The following is a 23,789-nucleotide window of genomic DNA, read 5'->3' on the forward strand; positions in this document are numbered from 1 at the left end:
TCCAACGACAACATCCACTACTCCAACAACAACAACCACTACCCCAACCACAACAACCACTACTCCAACCACAACAACCACTACCCCACCAACAACAACAACCACTACCACAACCACAACAACAACTACTCCAACGACAACAACCACTACTCCAACGACAACAACCACTACCCCAACCACAACAACCACGACCCCAACCACAACAACCACTACTCCAATGACATCAACCACTACTCCAATGACATCAACCACTACTCCAGCTACAACAACCACTACCCCAACTACAACAAAAACCAGTACCCCAACCACAACAACCACTACCCCAACTACAACAACCACTACCCCACCAACAACAACAACCACCACCCCAACCACAACAACCACTACTCCAGCTACAACAACCACTACCCCACCAACAACAACCACTACCCCAACCACAACAACCACTACCCCAACCACAACAACCACTACCCCAACTACAACAACCACTACTCCAACTACAACAACCACTACTCAAACTACAACAACCACTACCCCACCAACAACAACAACAACCAGTACTCCAACCACAACAACCACTACCCCAACCACAACAACCACGACCCCACCAACAACAACAACCACTGCCCCAACCACAACAACCACTACTCCAACTACAACAACCACTACTCAAACTACAACAACCACTACCCCACCAACAACAACAACAACCAGTACTCCAACCACAACAACCACGACCCCAACCACAACAACCACTACTCCAACGACAACAACCACTACCCCAACTACAACAACCACTACCCCAACCACAACTACCACTACCCCAACGACAACAACCACTACCCCAACCACAACAACCATTACCCCAACTACAACAACCACTTCTCCAACGACAACAACCACTACTCCAACGACAACAACCACTACCCCACCAACAACAACAACCACTACCCCAAACACAACAACAACTACTCCAACGACAACAACCACTACTCCGAAGACAACAACCACTACCCCAACCACAACAACCACTACTCCAACGACAACAACCACTACCCCAACCACAACAACCACCACCCCAACCACAACAACCACTACTCCAGCTACAACAACCACTACCCCACCAACAACAACAACTACTCCAACGACAACAACCACTACTCCGAAGACAACAACCACTACCTCAACCACAACAACCACTACTCCAACGACAACAACCACTACTCCAGCTACAACAACCACTACCCCACCAACAACAACAGCCAGTACCCCAACCACAACAACCACTACTCCAACGACAACAACCACTACCCCAACCACAACAACCACGACCCCAACCACAACAACCACGACCCCAACTACAACAACTACTCCAACAACAACAACCACTACTCCAACGACAACAACCACTACCCCAACCACAACAACCACGACCCCAACCACAACAACCACTACCCCAACCACAACAACCACTACCCCAACCACAACAACCACGACCCCAACCACAACAACCACTACTCCAACGACAACAACCACTACCCCACCAACAACTTCAACCAGTACCCCAACCACAACAACCACTACCCCAACTACAACAACAACTACTCCAACGACAACAACCACTACTCCAACTACAACAACCACTACCCCAAACACAACAACAACTACTCCAACGACAACAACCACTACTCCGAAGACAACAACCACTACCCCAACCACAACAACCACTACTCCAACGACAACAACCACTACCCCACCAACAACAACAGCCAGTACCCCAACCACAACAACCACTACCCCACCAACAACAACAACCACCACCCCAACCACAACAACCACTACTCCAGCTACAACAACCACTACCCCACCAACCACAACAACCACTTCTCCAACTACAACAACCACTACTCAAACTACAACAACCACTACCCCACCAACAACAACAACCAGTACTCCAACGACAACAACCACTACCCCAACCACAACAACCACTACTCCAACGACAACAACCACGACCCCAACCAAAACAACCACTACCCCACCAACAACAACAACCACTACCCCAACCACAACAACCACTACTCCAACCACAACAACCACTAGCCCACCAACAACAACAACCACTACCCCAACCACAACAACAACTACTCCAACTACAACAACCAGTACTCCAACCACAACAACCACTACCCCAACCACAACAACCACGACCCCAACCACAACAACCACTACTCCAACCACAACAACCACTACCCCAACAAAAACAACCACTACCCCAACCACAACAACCACTACCCCAACCACAACAACCACTACTCCAACCACAACAACCACTACCCCACCAACAACAACAACCACCACCCCAACCACAACAACCACTACTCCAGCTACAACAACCACTACCCCACCAACAACAACCACTACCCCAACCACAACAACCACTACCCCAACTACAACAACCACTACTCCTACGACAACAACCACTACCCCACCAACAACAACAACCACTACCCCAACCACAACAACCACTACCCCAACTACAACAACCAGTACTCCAACGACAACAACCACTACTCCAACTACAACAACCACTACTCCAACTACAACAACCAGTACTCCAACGACAACAACCACTTCCCCACCAACAACAACAACCACTACCCCAACCACAACAACCACTACCCCAACTACAACAACAACTACTCCAACGACAACAACCACTACTTCAACTACAACAACCACTACTCCAACTACAACAACCACTACTCCAACTACAACATCCACTACTCCAATTACAACCACGACACCGACCACAACAACCACTACCCCAACTACAACAACCACTACCCCAACCACAACTACCACTACCCCAACGACAACAACCACTACCCCAACCACAACAACCACTACCCCAACTACAACAACCACTACTCCAACGACAGCAACCACTACCCCATCAACAACAACAACCACTGCCCCAACCACAACAACCACTACCCCATCAACAACAACAACCACTGCCCCAACCACAACAACAACTACCCCGACGACAACAACCACTACTCCAACGACAACTACTACACCGACCACAACAACCACTACCCCAACTACAACAACCACTACACTGACCACAACAACCACTACCCCAACTACAACAACCACTACCCCAACTACAATAGTAGCTGTTCAAACTACAACAACCAGTACTCCAACCACAACATCCACTACTCCAATTACAACCACGACCGCAACTACAACAACCACTACTCCAATGAGAACAACCACTACCCCAACCACAACAACTACGCCAACTACAACAACCACTACTCCAACGACAACAACCACTACCCCACCAACAACAACAACCACTACCCCAACCACAACAACCACTACTCCAACTACAACAACCACTACCCCAACTACAACAACCACTACTCCAACGACAACAACCACTACCCCAACCAGAACAACCTCTACTCCAAAGACAATAACCACTACCCCACCAACAACAACAACCAATACCCCAACTACAACAACCACTACTCCAACGACAACAACCACTACCCCACCACCAACAACAACAACCAGTACTCCACCGACCACAACCACTACTTCAATTACAACAACCACTACCCCAACCACAACAAACACTACCCCAACGACAACAACCACTACCCCAACTACAACAACCACTACTCCAAAGACAACAACCACTACCCCACCAACAACAACAACCACTACCCCAACCACAACAACCACTACCCCAACTACAATAGCCGCTGTTCAAACTACAACAACCCCTACCCCAACAACAACAACCACTGCCCCAACAACAACAACCACTACCCCAACTACGACAACCACTGTTCCAACTACAACAACTACCCCAACATCAACAACTACTACCCCAACATCAACAACCACTACCCCAACTACAACAACCACTACTCCAACTACAACAACCACTACCCAAACCACAACCACTACGCCAACTACAACAACCACTACTCCAACGACAACAACCACTACCCCACCAACAACAACAACCAATACCCCAACATCAACAACCACTACTCCAACGACTACAACCACTACCCCACCACCAACAACAACAACCAGTACTCCACCGACAACAACCACTACTTCAATTACAACAGCTACTATTCTAACAACCACTTCACCGACCACAACAACCACTACCCCAACTACAACAACCACTACCCCAACTACAATAGCCGCTGTTCAAACTACAACAACCCCTACCCCAACAACAACAACCACTACCCAAACTACGACAACCACTGTTCCAACTACAACAACTACCCCAACATCAACAACTACTACCCCAACATCAACAACCACTACCCCAACTACAACAACCACTACTCCAATGACAACAACCACTACCCCAACGACAACAACCACTACTCCAACGACAACAACCACTACCCCAACTACAACAACCACTACCCAAACCACATCCACTACGCCAACTACAACAACCACTACTCCAACGACAACAACCACTACCCCACCAACAACAACAACCACTAACCCAACCACAACAACCACTACCCCAACGACAACAACCACTACCCCACCAACAACAACAACCAATACCCCAACCACAACAACCACTACTCCAACGACAACAACCACTACTCCAACGACAACTACTACACCGACCACAACAACCACTACCCAAACCACATCCACTACGCCAACTACAACAACCACTACTCCAACGACAACAACCACTACCCCATCAACAACAACAACCACTGCCCCAACCACAACAACAACTACCCCGACGACAACAACCACTACTCCAACGACAACTACTACACCGACCACAACAACCACTACCCCAACTACAACAACCACTACTCCAACGACAACCACTACACTGACCACAACAACCACTACCCCGACTACAACAACCACTACCCCAACTACAATAGTAGCTGTTCAAACTACAACAACCAGTACTCCAACCACAACATCCACTACTCCAACCACAACATCCACTACTCCAATTACAACCACGACCGCAACTACAACAACCACTACTCCAATGACAACAACCACTACCCCAACCACAACAACTACGCCAACTACAACAACCACTACTCCAACGACAACAACCACTACCCCACCAACAACAACAACCCCTACCCCAACTACAACAACCACTGCCCCAACAACAACAACCACTACCCCAACTACAACAACCACTACTCCAACGACAACAACCACTACCCCAACCAGAACAACCTCTACTCCAAAGACAATAACCACTACCCCACCAACAACAACAACCAATACCCCAACTACAACAACCACTACTCCAACGACAACAACCACTACCCCACCACCAACAACAACAACCAGTACTCCACCGACAACAACCACTACTTCAATTACAACAACCACTACCCCAACCACAACAACCACTACCCCAACGACAACAACCACTACCCCAACTACAACAACCACTACTCCAAAGACAACAACCACTACCCCACCAACAACAACAACCACTACCCCAACCACAACAACCACTACCCCAACTACAATAGCCGCTGTTCAAACTACAACAACCCCTACCCCAACAACAACAACCACTGCCCCAACAACAACAACCACTACCCCAACTACGACAACCACTGTTCCAACTACAACAACTACCCCAACATCAACAACTACTACCCCAACATCAACAACCACTACCCCAACTACAACAACCACTACTCCAACTACAACAATCACTACCCAAACCACAACCACTACGCCAACTACAACAACCACTACCCCACCAACAACAACAACCAATACCCCAACATCAACAACCACTACTCCAACGACAACAACCACTACCCCACCAACAACAACAACCAATACCCCAACATCAACAACCACTACTCCAACGACAACAACCACTACCCCACCACCAACAACAACAACCAGTACTCCACCGACAACAACCACTACTTCAATTACAACAGCTACTATTCTAACAACCACTTCACCGACCACAACAACCACTACCCCAACTACAACAACCACTACCCCAACTACAATAGCCGCTGTTCAAACTACAACAACCCCTACCCCAACTACAACAACCACTGCCCCAACAACAACAACCACTACCCAAACTATGACAACCACTGTTCCAACTACAACAACTACCCCAACATCAACAACTACTACCCCAACATCAACAACCACTACCCCAACTACAACAACCACTACTCCAATGACAACAACCACTACCCCAACGACAACAACCACTACTCCAACAACAACAACCACTACCCCAACTACAACAACCACTACCCAAACCACATCCACTACGCCAACTACAACAACCACTACTCCAACGACAACAACCACTACCCCACCAACAACAACAACCACTAACCCAACCACAACAACCACTACCCCAACGACAACAACCACTACCCCACCAACAACAACAACCAATACCCCAACCACAACAACCACTACTCCAACGACAACAACCACTACTCCAACGACAACAACCACTACCCCACCAACAACAACAACCACTACCCCAACCACAACAACCACTACTCCAACGACAACAACCACTACTCCAACGACAACAACCACTACCCCACCAACAACAACAACCACAACAACCACTACCCCAACGACAACAACCACTACCCCACCAACAACAACAACCAATACCCCAACAACAACAACCAATACCCCAACCACAACAACCACTACCCCACCACCAACAACAACAACCAGTACTCCACCGACAACAACCACTACTTCAATTACAACAGCTACTACTCCAACAACCACTTCACCGACCACAACAACCACTACCCCAACTACAACAACCACTGCCCCAACAACAACAACCACTACCCCAACTACGACAACCACTGTTCCAACTACAACAACTACCCCAACATCAACAACTACTACCCCAACATCAACAACCACTACCCCAACTACAACAACCACAACTCCAATGACAACAACCACTACCCCAACGACAACAACCACTACTCCAACGACAACAACAACCACTACCCCAACCACTACCCCAACTACAACAACCACTACCCCAACTACAATAGCCGCTGTTCAAACTACAACAACCCCTACCCCAACTACAACAACCACTGCCCCAACAACAACAACCACTACCCCAACTACGACAACCACGACCCCACCAACAACAACAACCACTACCCCAACCACAACAACCACTACTCCAACGACAACAACCACTACCCCACCAACAACAACAACCAATACCCCAACCACAACAACCACTACTCCAACGACAACAACCACTACCCCACCACCAACAACAACAACCAGTACTCCACCGACAACAACCACTACTTCAATTACAACAACCACTACCCCACCAACAACAACAACCACTACCCCAACCACAACAACCACTACACCAACGACAACAACCACTACCCCAACTACAACAACCAATACTCCAAAGACAACAACCACTACCCCACCAACAACAACAACCACTACCCCAACCACAACAACCACTACCCTAACTACAACAACCACAACTCCAAAGACAACAACCACTACCCCACCAACAACAACCAATACCCCAACCACAAAAACCACTACTCCAACGACAACAACCACTACCCCACCACCAACAACAACCACTACCCCAACTACAATAGTAGCTGTTCAAACTACAACAACCAGTACTCCAACCACAACATCCACTACTCCAATTACAACCACGACCGCAACTACAACAACCACTACTCCAATGAGAACAACCACTACCCCAACCACAACAACTACGCCAACTACAACAACCACTACTCCAACGACAACAACCACTACCCCACCAACAACAACAACCACTACCCCAACCACAACAACCACTACTCCAACTACAACAACCACTACCCCAACTACAACAACCACTACTCCAACGACAACAACCACTACCCCAACCAGAACAACCTCTACTCCAAAGACAATAACCACTACCCCACCAACAACAACAACCAATACCCCAACTACAACAACCACTACTCCAACGACAACAACCACTACCCCACCACCAACAACAACAACCAGTACTCCACCGACCACAACCACTACTTCAATTACAACAACCACTACCCCAACCACAACAAACACTACCCCAACGACAACAACCACTACCCCAACTACAACAACCACTACTCCAAAGACAACAACCACTACCCCACCAACAACAACAACCACTACCCCAACCACAACAACCACTACCCCAACTACAATAGCCGCTGTTCAAACTACAACAACCCCTACCCCAACAACAACAACCACTGCCCCAACAACAACAACCACTACCCCAACTACGACAACCACTGTTCCAACTACAACAACTACCCCAACATCAACAACTACTACCCCAACATCAACAACCACTACCCCAACTACAACAACCACTACTCCAACTACAACAACCACTACCCAAACCACAACCACTACGCCAACTACAACAACCACTACTCCAACGACAACAACCACTACCCCACCAACAACAACAACCAATACCCCAACATCAACAACCACTACTCCAACGACTACAACCACTACCCCACCACCAACAACAACAACCAGTACTCCACCGACAACAACCACTACTTCAATTACAACAGCTACTATTCTAACAACCACTTCACCGACCACAACAACCACTACCCCAACTACAACAACCACTACCCCAACTACAATAGCCGCTGTTCAAACTACAACAACCCCTACCCCAACAACAACAACCACTACCCAAACTACGACAACCACTGTTCCAACTACAACAACTACCCCAACATCAACAACTACTACCCCAACATCAACAACCACTACCCCAACTACAACAACCACTACTCCAATGACAACAACCACTACCCCAACGACAACAACCACTACTCCAACGACAACAACCACTACCCCAACTACAACAACCACTACCCAAACCACATCCACTACGCCAACTACAACAACCACTACTCCAACGACAACAACCACTACCCCACCAACAACAACAACCACTAACCCAACCACAACAACCACTACCCCAACGACAACAACCACTACCCCACCAACAACAACAACCAATACCCCAACCACAACAACCACTACTCCAACGACAACAACCACTACTCCAACGACAACAACCACTACCCCATCAACAACAACAACCACTGCCCCAACCACAACAACAACTACCCCGACGACAACAACCACTACTCCAACGACAACCACTACACTGACCACAACAACCACTACCCCGACTACAACAACCACTACCCCAACTACAATAGTAGCTGTTCAAACTACAACAACCAGTACTCCAACCACAACATCCACTACTCCAACCACAACATCCACTACTCCAATTACAACCACGACCGCAACTACAACAACCACTACTCCAATGACAACAACCACTACCCCAACCACAACAACTACGCCAACTACAACAACCACTACTCCAACGACAACAACCACTACCCCACCAACAACAACAACCCCTACCCCAACTACAACAACCACTGCCCCAACAACAACAACCACTACCCCAACTACAACAACCACTACTCCAACGACAACAACCACTACCCCAACCAGAACAACCTCTACTCCAAAGACAATAACCACTACCCCACCAACAACAACAACCAATACCCCAACTACAACAACCACTACTCCAACGACAACAACCACTACCCCACCACCAACAACAACAACCAGTACTCCACCGACAACAACCACTACTTCAATTACAACAACCACTACCCCAACCACAACAACCACTACCCCAACGACAACAACCACTACCCCAACGACAACAACCACTACTCCAAAGACAACAACCACTACCCCACCAACAACAACAACCACTACCCCAACCACAACAACCACTACCCCAACTACAATAGCCGCTGTTCAAACTACAACAACCCCTACCCCAACAACAACAACCACTGCCCCAACAACAACAACCACTACCCCAACTACGACAACCACTGTTCCAACTACAACAACTACCCCAACATCAACAACTACTACCCCAACATCAACAACCACTACCCCAACTACAACAACCACTACTCCAACTACAACAATCACTACCCAAACCACAACCACTACGCCAACTACAACAACCACTACCCCACCAACAACAACAACCAATACCCCAACATCAACAACCACTACTCCAACGACAACAACCACTACCCCACCAACAACAACAACCAATACCCCAACATCAACAACCACTACTCCAACGACAACAACCACTACCCCACCACCAACAACAACAACCAGTACTCCACCGACAACAACCACTACTTCAATTACAACAGCTACTATTCTAACAACCACTTCACCGACCACAACAACCACTACCCCAACTACAACAACCACTACCCCAACTACAATAGCCGCTGTTCAAACTACAACAACCCCTACCCCAACTACAACAACCACTGCCCCAACAACAACAACCACTACCCAAACTATGACAACCACTGTTCCAACTACAACAACTACCCCAACATCAACAACTACTACCCCAACATCAACAACCACTACCCCAACTACAACAACCACTACTCCAATGACAACAACCACTACCCCAACGACAACAACCACTACTCCAACGACAACAACCACTACCCCAACTACAACAACCACTACCCAAACCACATCCACTACGCCAACTACAACAACCACTACTCCAACGACAACAACCACTACCCCACCAACAACAACAACCACTAACCCAACCACAACAACCACTACCCCAACGACAACAACCACTACCCCACCAACAACAACAACCAATACCCCAACCACAACAACCACTACTCCAACGACAACAACCACTACTCCAACGACAACAACCACTACCCCACCAACAACAACAACCACTACCCCAACCACAACAACCACTACTCCAACGACAACAACCACTACTCCAACGACAACAACCACTACCCCACCAACAACAACAACCACAACAACCACTACCCCAACGACAACAACCACTACCCCACCAACAACAACAACCAATACCCCAACAACAACAACCAATACCCCAACCACAACAACCACTACCCCACCACCAACAACAACAACCAGTACTCCACCGACAACAACCACTACTTCAATTACAACAGCTACTACTCCAACAACCACTTCACCGACCACAACAACCACTACCCCAACTACAACAACCACTGCCCCAACAACAACAACCACTACCCCAACTACGACAACCACTGTTCCAACTACAACAACTACCCCAACATCAACAACTACTACCCCAACATCAACAACCACTACCCCAACTACAACAACCACAACTCCAATGACAACAACCACTACCCCAACGACAACAACCACTACTCCAACGACAACAACAACCACTACCCCAACCACTACCCCAACTACAACAACCACTACCCCAACTACAATAGCCGCTGTTCAAACTACAACAACCCCTACCCCAACTACAACAACCACTGCCCCAACAACAACAACCACTACCCCAACTACGACAACCACGACCCCACCAACAACAACAACCACTACCCCAACCACAACAACCACTACTCCAACGACAACAACCACTACCCCACCAACAACAACAACCAATACCCCAACCACAACAACCACTACTCCAACGACAACAACCACTACCCCACCACCAACAACAACAACCAGTACTCCACCGACAACAACCACTACTTCAATTACAACAACCACTACCCCACCAACAACAACAACCACTACCCCAACCACAACAACCACTACCCCAACGACAACAACCACTACCCCAACTACAACAACCAATACTCCAAAGACAACAACCACTACCCCACCAACAACAACAACCACTACCCCAACCACAACAACCACTACCCTAACTACAACAACCACAACTCCAAAGACAACAACCACTACCCCACCAACAACAACCAATACCCCAACCACAAAAACCACTACTCCAACGACAACAACCACTACCCCACCACCAACAACAACCACTACCCCAACCACAACAACAACTACTCCAACGACAACAACCACTACTCCGAAGACAACAACCACTACCCCAACCACAACAACCACTACTCCAACGACAACAACCACTACCCCAACCACAACAACCACCACCCCAACCACAACAACCACTACTCCAGCTACAACAACCACTACCCCACCAACAACAACCACTACCCCAACCACAACAACCACTACCCCAACTACAACAACCACTACTCCTACGACAACAACCACTACCCCACCAACAACAACAACCACTACCCCAACCACAACAACCACTACTCCAACTACAACAACCACTACCCCACCAACAACAACAACAAGAACCAGTACTCCAACCACAACAACCACTACCCCAACCACAACAACCACTACTCCAACGACAACAACCACTACCCCAACCACAACAACCACGACCCCAACCACAACAACCACGACCCCAACTACAACAACTACTCCAACAACAACAACCACTACTCCAACGACAACAACCACTACCCCAACCACAACAACCACGACCCCAACCACAACAACCACTACCCCAACCACAACAACCACTACCCCAACCACAACAACCACGACCCCAACCACAACAACCACTACTCCAACGACAACAACCACTACCCCACCAACAACTTCAACCAGTACCCCAACCACAACAACCACTACCCCAACTACAACAACAACTACTCCAACGACAACAACCACTACTCCAACTACAACAACCACTACCCCAAACACAACAACAACTACTCCAACGACAACAACCACTACTCCGAAGACAACAACCACTACCCCAACCACAACAACCACTACTCCAACGACAACAACCACTACTCCAGCTACAACAACCACTACCCCACCAACAACAACAGCCAGTACCCCAACCACAACAACCACTACCCCACCAACAACAACAACCACCACCCCAACCACAACAACCACTACTCCAGCTACAACAACCACTACCCCACCAACCACAACAACCACTTCTCCAACTACAACAACCACTACTCAAACTACAACAACCACTACCCCACCAACAACAACAACCAGTACTCCAACGACAACAACCACTACCCCAACCACAACAACCACTACTCCAACGACAACAACCACGACCCCAACCAAAACAACCACTACCCCACCAACAACAACAACCACTACCCCAACCACAACAACCACTACTCCAACCACAACAACCACTACCCCACCAACAACAACAACCACTACCCCAACCACAACAACAACTACTCCAACTACAACAACCATTACTCCAACGACAACAACCACTACCCCAACCACAACAACCACGACCCCAACCACAACAACCACTACTCCAACCACAACAACCACTACCCCAACGACAACAACCACTACCCCAACTACAACAACCACTACCCCAACCACAACAACCACTACTCCAACCACAACAACCGCTACCCCACCAACAACAACAACCACCACCCCAACCACAACAACCACTACTCCAGCTACAACAACCACTACCCCACCAACAACAACCACTACCCCAACCACAACAACCACTACCCCAACTACAACAACCACTACTCCTACGACAACAACCACTACCCCACCAACAACAACAACCACTACCCCAACCACAACAACCACTACCCCAACTACAACAACCAGTACTCCAACGACAACAACCACTACTCCAACTACAACAACCGCTACTCCAACTACAACAACCAGTACTCCAACGACAACAACCACTTCCCCACCAACAACAACAACCACTACCCCAACCACAACAACCACTACCCCAACTACAACAACAACTACTCCAACGACAACAACCACTACTTCAACTACAACAACCACTACTCCAACTACAACAACCACTACTCCAACTACAACATCCACTACTCCAATTACAACAACCACTACCCCACCAACAACAACAACCACTACCCCAACCACAACAACCACTACCCCAACGACAACAACCACTACCCCAACTACAACAACCACTACTCCAAAGACAACAACCACTACCCCACCAACAACAACAACCACTACCCCAACCACAACAACCACTACCCTAACTACAACAACCACAACTCCAAAGACAACAACCACTACCCCACCAACAACAACCAATACCCCAACCACAAAAACCACTACTCCAACGACAACAACCACTACCCCACCACCAACAACAACCAGTACTCCAACGACAACAACCACTACTTCAACTACAACAACCAATACTCCAACTACAATAGCCGCTGTTCAAACTACAACAACCACTACTCCAACTACAACAACCAATACTCCAATTACAACCACGACCACAACTACAACAACCACTACTCCAACGACAACAACCACTACCCCAACGACAGCAACCACTACCCCACCAACCACTACCCCAACCACAACAACCACTACCCCACCAACAACAACACCCAGTACTCCAACGACAACAACCACTACTTCAACTACAACAACCAATACTCCAACTACAATAGCCGCTGTTCAAACTACAACAACCACTACTCCAACTACAACAACCAATACTCCAACCACAACATCCACTACTCCAACCACAACATCCACTACTCCAATTACAACCACGACCACAACTACAACAACCACTACTCCAACGACAACAACCACTACCCCAACGACAGCAACCACTACCCCAACTACAACAACCACTTCCCCAACCACAACAACCACTACCCCAACTACAACAACCACTACTCCAACGACAACAACCACTACCCCAACTACAACAAACACTACCCCAACCACAACAACCACTACCCCAACTACAACAACCACTCCTCCAACGACAACAACCACAACCCCACCAACAACAACAACCACTACCCCACCAACAACAACAACAACCAGTACTCCACCTACAACAACCACTACTTCAACGACAACAACCACTACCCGACCAACAACAACAACCACTACCCCAACTACAACAACCACTACTCCAACTACAACAACCACTACCCCACCAACAACAACAACAACCAGTACTCCACCTACAACAACCTCTACTTCAACGACAACAACCACTACCCGACCAACAACAACAACCACTACCCCAACCACAACAACCACTACCCCAACTACAACAACCATAACTCCAAAGACAATAACCACTACCCCACCAACAACAACAACCACTACCCCAACTACAACAACCACTACTCCAACTACAACAACCACTACCCCACCAACAACAACAACAACCAGTACTCCACCTACAACAACCACTACTTCGACTACAACAGCTACTACTCCAACAACCACTGCCCCGACAACAACAACCACTACCACAACTAAGACAACCACTGTTCCAACTACAACAACAACTACCCCAACAACGACAACCACTACCCCGACTACAACAACCACTACCCCAACTACAATTACCAGTACCCCGACTACAACAACCACTACAACAACCACTGTTCCAGCGACAACAACCACTACTCCAACAACAACCACTGTTCCAACTACAACAATAACTACCCCAACAGCAAAAACCAATTCCCCAAGTACGACAACCACTTCCCCAACTACAACAACCACCGTTCAAACTACAACAACTACCCCAACAACAACAACCACTACCCTGACTACAAGAACCACTGTTCCAACTACAACAACTACCCCAACAACAACAACCACTACCCCTACTACAACAACCACTGTTCCAACTACAACAACTACTACCCCAACAACAATGACTACCCCAACTACAACAATCACTGTCCCAACTACAACAACAACTACCCCAACATCAACAACCACTGTGCCAACTACAACAACAACTACCCCACCAACAACAACAACCACTACCCCGATTACAACAACCACTATTCCAACTACAACAACCACTACCCCAACTACAACAACTACCCCAACAACAACAACCACTACCCCGACTACAACAACCACTGTGCCAACTACAACAACTACTACCCCAACAACAACAACCACTACCCCAACTACAACAACCACTACTCCAACGACAACAACCACTACCCCAGCTACAACAACCTCTACTTCAACGACAACAACCACTACCCGACCAACAACAACAACCACTACCCCAACCACAACAACCACTACCCCAACTACAACAACCATAACTCCAAAGACAATAACCACTACCCCACCAACAACAACAACCACTACCCCAACTACAACAACCACTACTCCAACTACAACAACCACTACCCCACCAACAACAACAACAACAACCAGTACTCCACCTACAACAACCACTACTTCAACTACAACAGCTACTACTCCAACAACCACTGCCCCGACAACAACAACCACTACCCCAACTAAGACAACCACTGTTCCAACTACAACAACAACTACCCCAACAACGACAACCACTACCCCGACTACAACAACCACTACCCCAACTACAATTACCAGTACCCCGACTACAACAACCACTACAACAACCACTGTTCCAGCGACAACAACCACTACTCCAACAACAACCACTGTTCCAACTACAACAATAACTACCCCAACAGCAAAAACCAATTCCCCAAGTACGACAACCACTTCCCCAACTACAACAACCACCGTTCAAACTACAACAACTACCCCAACAACAACAACCACTACCCTGACTACAAGAACCACTGTTCCAACTACAACAACTACTACCCCAACAACAACGACTACCCCAACTACAACAATCACTGTCCCAACTACAACAACAACTACCCCAACATCAACAACCACTACCCCAACTACAACAATCACTACAACAACCACTGTTCCAACTACAACAACTACTACTCCAACAACAACAACTACTGGCCCAACTACAACAACCACTGTCCCAACTACAACAACCACTAACCCACCAACAACAAGAACAAGTCCTCCAACGACGACTACCACTACTCCAACGACAACAACCACTACCCCAACTACAACAACCACTACTCCAACTACAACAATCACTACAACAACCACTGTTCCAACGACAACAACCACTACTCCAGCAACAACAACCACTGTTCCAACTACAATAATAACTACCCCAACAGCAACAACCAATTCCCCAACTATGACAACCACTACCCCGACTACAAGAACCACTTCCCCAACTACAACAACCACCGTTCCAACTACAACAACCACTGTTCCAACTACAACAACTACCCCGACTACAACAACCACTGTGCCAACTACAACAACAACTACCCCACCAACAACAACAACCACTACCCCGATTACAACAACCACTATTCCAACTACAACAACCACTACCCCAACTACAACAACTACCCCAACAACAACAACCACTACCCCGACTACAACAACCACTGTGCCAACTACAACAACTACTACCCCAACAACAACAACCACTACCCCAACTACAACAACCACTGTTCCAACTACAACAACTACCCCAACATCAACAACTACTACCCCAACATCAACAACCACTACCCCAACTACAACAACCACTACAACAACCACTACCCCAACTACAACAACCTCTACTTCAACGACAACAACCACTACCCGACCAACAACAACAACCACTACCCCAACCACAACAACCACTACCCCAACTACAACAACCATAACTCCAAAGACAATAACCACTACCCCACCAACAACAACAACCACTACCCCAACTACAACAACCACTACTCCAACTACAACAACCACTACCCCACCAACAACAACAACAACAACAACCAGTACTCCACCTACAACAACCACTACTTCAACTACAACAGCTACTACTCCAACAACCACTGCCCCGACAACAACAACCACTACCCCAACTAAGACAACCACTGTTCCAACTACAACAACAACTACCCCAACAACGATAACCACTACCCCGACTACAACAACCACTACCCCAACTACAATTACCAGTACCCCGACTACAACAACCACTACAACAACCACTGTTCCAGCGACAACAACCACTACTCCAACAACAACCACTGTTCCAACTACAACAATAACTACCCCAACAGCAAAAACCAATTCCCCAAGTACGACAACCACTTCCCCAACTACAACAACCACCGTTCAAACTACAACAACTACCCCAACAACAACAACCACTACCCTGACTACAAGAACCACTGTTCCAACTACAACAACCACTAACCCACCAACAACAAGAACAAGTCCTCCAACGACGACTACCACTACTCCAACGACAACAACCACTACCCCAACTACAACAACCACTACTCCAACTACAACAATCACTACAACAACCACTGTTCCAACGACAACAACCACTACTCCAGCAACAACAACCACTGTTCCAACTACAATAATAACTACCCCAACAGCAACAACCAATTCCCCAACTATGACAACCACTACCCCGACTACAAGAACCACTTCCCCAACTACAACAACCACCGTTCCAACTACAACAACCACTACCCCAACTACAACAACCACTGTTCCAACTACAACAACTACCCCGACTACAACAACCACTGTGCCAACTACAACAACAACTACCCCACCAACAACAACAACCACTACCCCGATTATAACAACCACTATTCCAACTACAACAACCACTACCCCAACTACAACAACTACCCCAACAACAACAACCACTACCCCGACTACAACAACCACTGTGCCAACTACATCAACTACTACCCCAACAACAACAACCACTACCCCAACTACAACAACCACTGTTCCAACTACAACAACTACCCCAACATCAACAACTACTACCCCAACATCAACAACCACTACCCCAACTACAACAACCACTACAACAACCACTACCCCAACTACAACAACCACTGTTCCAACTACAACAACTACCCCAACATCAAGAACCACTACCCCGACTACAACAATCACTGTTGTAACAACAACAACTGCTGTACCAACTTCAACAACTGCTGCAAAAACTACAACTACTGCTTCAACTACAGCAACTGCTGCACCAGTTATATCTTCGGAAGAAACACCAACAACACTTTCCGAAGCACCTACAACTGTTCTCCCAACAGATACTGTCCCTCCGACGACAATAACGTCCTCCAACCTAGCAACAACTTCCAACTCAACGACACAGGCAGCTACAACCTCTGGCAGTGATGCCTGTTATATCAGGATGGGAATGCTCCATTTGTTGATTGGATTACTTTATTTCATCCTATTTTAGAACTCAGAATAAAAATGGATGAAGGAACTATGAAGCCAACAGATGAACTCTGATTAATTATGCCAACACAACTCTAATAAAACTTTAGACCTTTCCCCAAGGGGACAATAAAGTCTTAAGTCTTAAATGTATTCATTAGCTATAATTTGACTGGAATATTGAAGTGAAAGTTACTAACTACGGATTTCCTCTAAAACCTCTGTGTATTCAAATGGACTGAAATCTGTCAGTTCAAAATTTTGATTAAAATTACACAAATAATTAAAACAAACAAATATTACTATCTTATGGATCTTAAAGGTAAAAAGATTAAAGCAAAAATAAAGTAGTTGTTCAGTAAACACAGACTGAACAGATTTTTTTTTTGTCAGTTAAGTATTTGGGAGAATTGTCCGTGGAGTAGTGGTTGTTGTAGTTGGGGTCGTGGTTGTTTATTTTTGCTTGAGAAGCAACGTTGGGTCTTTATGGTTTTGATTGCTTTTATCTATTTATTTATAAATTGCTTTACTTAAGATGACAGCTAATGCTTGTGTGGTGGTTTCTCTTTTATATGATTCAAATTGGACTTTTACATTTAATGAAGTTTAAAAAAACATGTAAATTAGTATAAATTTGGGTAACATTACAAACTAAGGAAATATTTACTGTTTTCTATATTCTATGTGCTTTTCATTCACAATCATGATGTTCTAATTTTGTTTTCCAAAAAGGCACATAAATAAAGAAATTCTAAGCTATGATATCCTATAGATTGTCATTATTATGGTTTTATCATGTTTCAGGGCAATGAATGGAAATAAAACATAAACTCAATGTTGAGGTATCAAACATTTATTCCACAAATCAAACATAAAATCCACATGACTTACAAACAGGGAAACGGGGCTCTTTGGCATAAAACCGCAGTTTCAAAATACATACATCTTAACTTGACTTGTAAAAACATAGTGGTTTCATCAGTGCTTTCAGAAAGCAATTAGAATTTGCTTTTGATATATAAATTGAACTGAATGGTTTATATTAGACAGTTAGATTGTACGAGCAACATACAAGCTTTCCATTTGTCCTTCTAGTTCGTATTAAATCTCATACTGCAAAACACTGTGTTGAAACAAGGGGTTAAAGCTCTTCTTTCTTCTTGAGGATTATCTGCCGTACCATTTCAGCTACTTTAGGTCGGATTTCTTTCACAGACACTTTTGGTCCCCATGTGTCCACCACTTTGCCATTAACATCAATCAGATACTTCCAGAAATTCCAGTCAGGTTCTTTTCCAGAGGCCTCTGCAGAAAGTGAGAGAAGAAGAAAGAAAGAAAAGTTTTAAAACATTCTGTGCAGTACATTGCATTGTCGTCCTATCTTTCTCGTCCCCCTGAATTGTCTTTCTTACAGTAAAGAGCCACTGGAAGTGAAATAATGGTGACACACCTCTGAATAGTTTACACAACTTTGTCAATTTAATGTTTCTTTGTATATGGATTCCTGGAAGTCTGCAGACATTTGTCAGATTAAACCCTTCGGATGCACAGCGGTTTCATTATTTATGTCCTTTTTTCAGAGTTTCCAAGGACATTATGCACTTTATGCAAAATATTAAAATGTTTCAATTTAAAAAAGCTTTGACTCTTTTTTTCTCACATCACTGATCGCTCACATCTTTTGCTTTCCCACAATGCCTTTAGAATTGATTATCTTCTTTTACAGAAAGTAAACAGGGTGTGAACTTGTGTGCACCATCAGTGGAATTGAATGAATCCTTCCTTTTGGCTCTGCTATTGTTTGCTGACTCACAACATACTGTGCCTCTTCTTCTCCCACCAGCATTTCATGTCACTCACCAACGAGGTACTTGTAGACATTGTTGGCTCCAGTTCCGACGACAGCGATTTTACTGAACAGGGGAAAGGAGACGCCGTAGACCCTGCGGACAAAGCTGTCAATCTCCTTGTCGCTGCCGGGCTCCTGCTGCCCAAACTGGTTGCAGGGGAACGCCAGCACATTGAAGTGATATGGCCCAAAGTCCCGCTGGAGCTGCTGAAGGTCTTTGTAGTGTTCCTCTGTGAAGCCACATTCACTGGCTACATTCACCACCAGCGACACCTGAAGCCACAGAAACATACTGTAAAACTAAAACAAGGGGACGAGGGGAGCGTAAAGAGCTGTTTCACACCTGTGATGTATCAACCATGTTCTATACACATCATCCCTTTGTTTCTAAGCATGTGTTTATAGCTCAGATATGAATACATTTCAAATAAGGACAGTTTTCTCTGAGCTGCAGAGAAAAACAATACTTTACTTACTTCATTTGCAGCAATGTAAAACAGACAAACAAAATCTCCTCACACCGCAGAAGCTGGAGCCAAAGAACAATTTATGTGTGCTTGAAAAATGACTTAAACTATTAAACAACATTCAACTTTTTATTTAATACATCTTCTGCTGTTCAGCATATCACTGTTAATTATTAAAGGTTCAGTGTGTAGAATTTAGTGACATCTAGAAGTGAAGTGTCATGTTGCAGCTGAACACTCCTCACATACTCCTAAAAACTCAAAAGATTTAGTTTGTCCGGTTAAGGCTACTGTAAAAAAAACATGGTGGCCTCCGTAGAGAGGATCTGCTCCTGATGTAAATATAGGGTTAGTATTTAAATATAAAGTATTTAAATATAAAAGGGCCCATTCTACAGTAAAGAAAACAACAATTCGTACAATTTAGGTGAAACACACTAATGAAAAAATCCTTAGGATTATTTTATATAAAATTTCTGCCAATAGATCATTTCACCTAAATTCTACACACTGGACTTAATAACGAGCTAATAAGTGATTTATTAGTGTTTATCTTACATGTTAGTGCAGAGTTCACAGAGAGATCATGCAGGTTTCTACATGTTTCAGCTTCATGCTTCAGCTCACTCAGTACAGGAGAGTTTGGACAGAAGAGCAGCTCATCACTGATGATAAAATAAGTTGATGCATTTTCTGATTTCATCGTCCCTCAGTGTGACCGCACACCCACAGACTGATGATCCCATCATCTAGGGAAGCAATTCAAAGTCGGACAAATCTGAAAATGAACCTTGGGGTTTAAAGGACATATATTCTGCTCATCTTCAGGTTGTTAACTTTAATCTTAGTGACTATGTGAGATCACGCGATATGACAATGATGCAGACGTATGGGCTGGACTTCTGACGAGGTGTTTCAGGAGCTTGTCTGTGGAGGAGAGGAGCTCCCTTCACCACAGACTATTTCATTTAATATGTATGTTACAGTAAATAGAAAACACACTGCATAATAAGTGCTTTAAAATCTGTGCCTAACTTTGTGGTCATTGGGAGAATTTGGAACCATGTATGTGAGAGACTATAAGGTCAGTCAGGAGGATACAAGTTTTGAAAAGGTCAGGTAGGAAAACTCAAGTCTCTCCTTGTGTAAAATAAATCCTGTGCTGCCCACAAATGTATGCTTTTCTACTTTTCTCTATTCTGTTTATTGTCATTTGATGTCTTTTGAAATGATTGCAGCCCAGGATTTCATTCATCAGGGACCAATGAGACACAAAATGGATATTTGTCTGTGACTGTTTCTCAATTGTGTTGTGGAATACTTATATTATATATACTAATATTACAAGAATAAAGTCACAATTTAAGAGTTTCAATATTACGAAAACATTTATTGATTAAGAGGTTTAATTTTACGAAATTATATGTGAAAAAAAGTTTGAAAATATTACAAGAATAAAGTCCTAATTTAACAAGGGGGAACATTTTACATTAAGAGAATAAAGTCGGAATTTAATGGAAGAATATGACGAGAAAATATTTTATTTAACCAAAAAAACTTTGAACATTAAAAAAACAACGGTTTGAGTAAAGTGGCTCCTGATAAATGTGTTTCTTTGGTAAAAGGCTTCAGTACCTGCTGTGAATGGAGACTCTGCTGCTCAGGCCTGATGCCACGTAGACCAGCGGGGCTGCGTGATGGGACATCAGCTGGTCCTCTGTCTACAGGGTTAGTTACTACACAGTCAGACAGGACACATGGGACAAGAAGAAGTTCCCATGAAGAGGTCATCCATGCAAAGAGACATGCAGAGAGAGAGAGAGATAGATAGAGAGAGGGAGAGAGTCTGTGGTAAAGACTCACCGAGCCTCGGTACTTCTCCAGAGAAACTAACTTCCCTCTGCTGTTCACCACTTTGAAGGTGTACAGGTCTTTGCTTTTGCTCTCAGAGGAGCTGAGAACAGCCAGGAACACGGTGAGAAGCCCGGGGAGCATCATCTTCTCTGTCTCTTCCCTGCGAACTGTTAAACCACCACGTACCAGACTCTTCAGATGAAGTCTGTGGTACCAGAGGTTCTGCAGCAAGTCCTGCAGGACTGTGGGCTGCGCTTCAAAATAAAAGCCCCCGTTCACTTCCTGTGTCACTTCGTCATTCCCCACAAGAAACCAACCAAATGAGGTTTATCAAGTTAAGTCAG

General features: G+C 45.6%; 1 protein-coding gene and 1 pseudogene across 1 annotated transcript; one reads left to right on the top strand and one right to left on the bottom strand.

The window, feature by feature from the left end:
* Positions 1-1,419: 1,419 nt before the first annotated feature.
* On the top strand, positions 1,420-18,261 carry LOC138407298 (GATA zinc finger domain-containing protein 14-like; annotated as a pseudogene).
* A 1,851-nt stretch (positions 18,262-20,112) lies between these two features.
* On the bottom strand, positions 20,113-23,709 carry gpx7 (glutathione peroxidase 7). Its single transcript, XM_020108541.2, has 3 exons — positions 23,455-23,709; positions 21,136-21,397; positions 20,113-20,580 (listed from the first exon to the last, which is right to left on the bottom strand). Exons 1-3 carry the CDS (start codon positions 23,587-23,589, stop codon positions 20,417-20,419), a joined length of 561 nt encoding a protein of 186 aa, XP_019964100.1. The 5' UTR covers positions 23,590-23,709; the 3' UTR covers positions 20,113-20,416.
* Positions 23,710-23,789: the final 80 nt, after the last annotated feature.

The sequence above is a fragment of the Paralichthys olivaceus genome, chromosome 3, assembly GCF_024713975.1.
Source record: "Paralichthys olivaceus isolate ysfri-2021 chromosome 3, ASM2471397v2, whole genome shotgun sequence".
In the NCBI taxonomy this organism is placed as follows: domain Eukaryota; kingdom Metazoa; phylum Chordata; class Actinopteri; order Pleuronectiformes; family Paralichthyidae; genus Paralichthys; species Paralichthys olivaceus.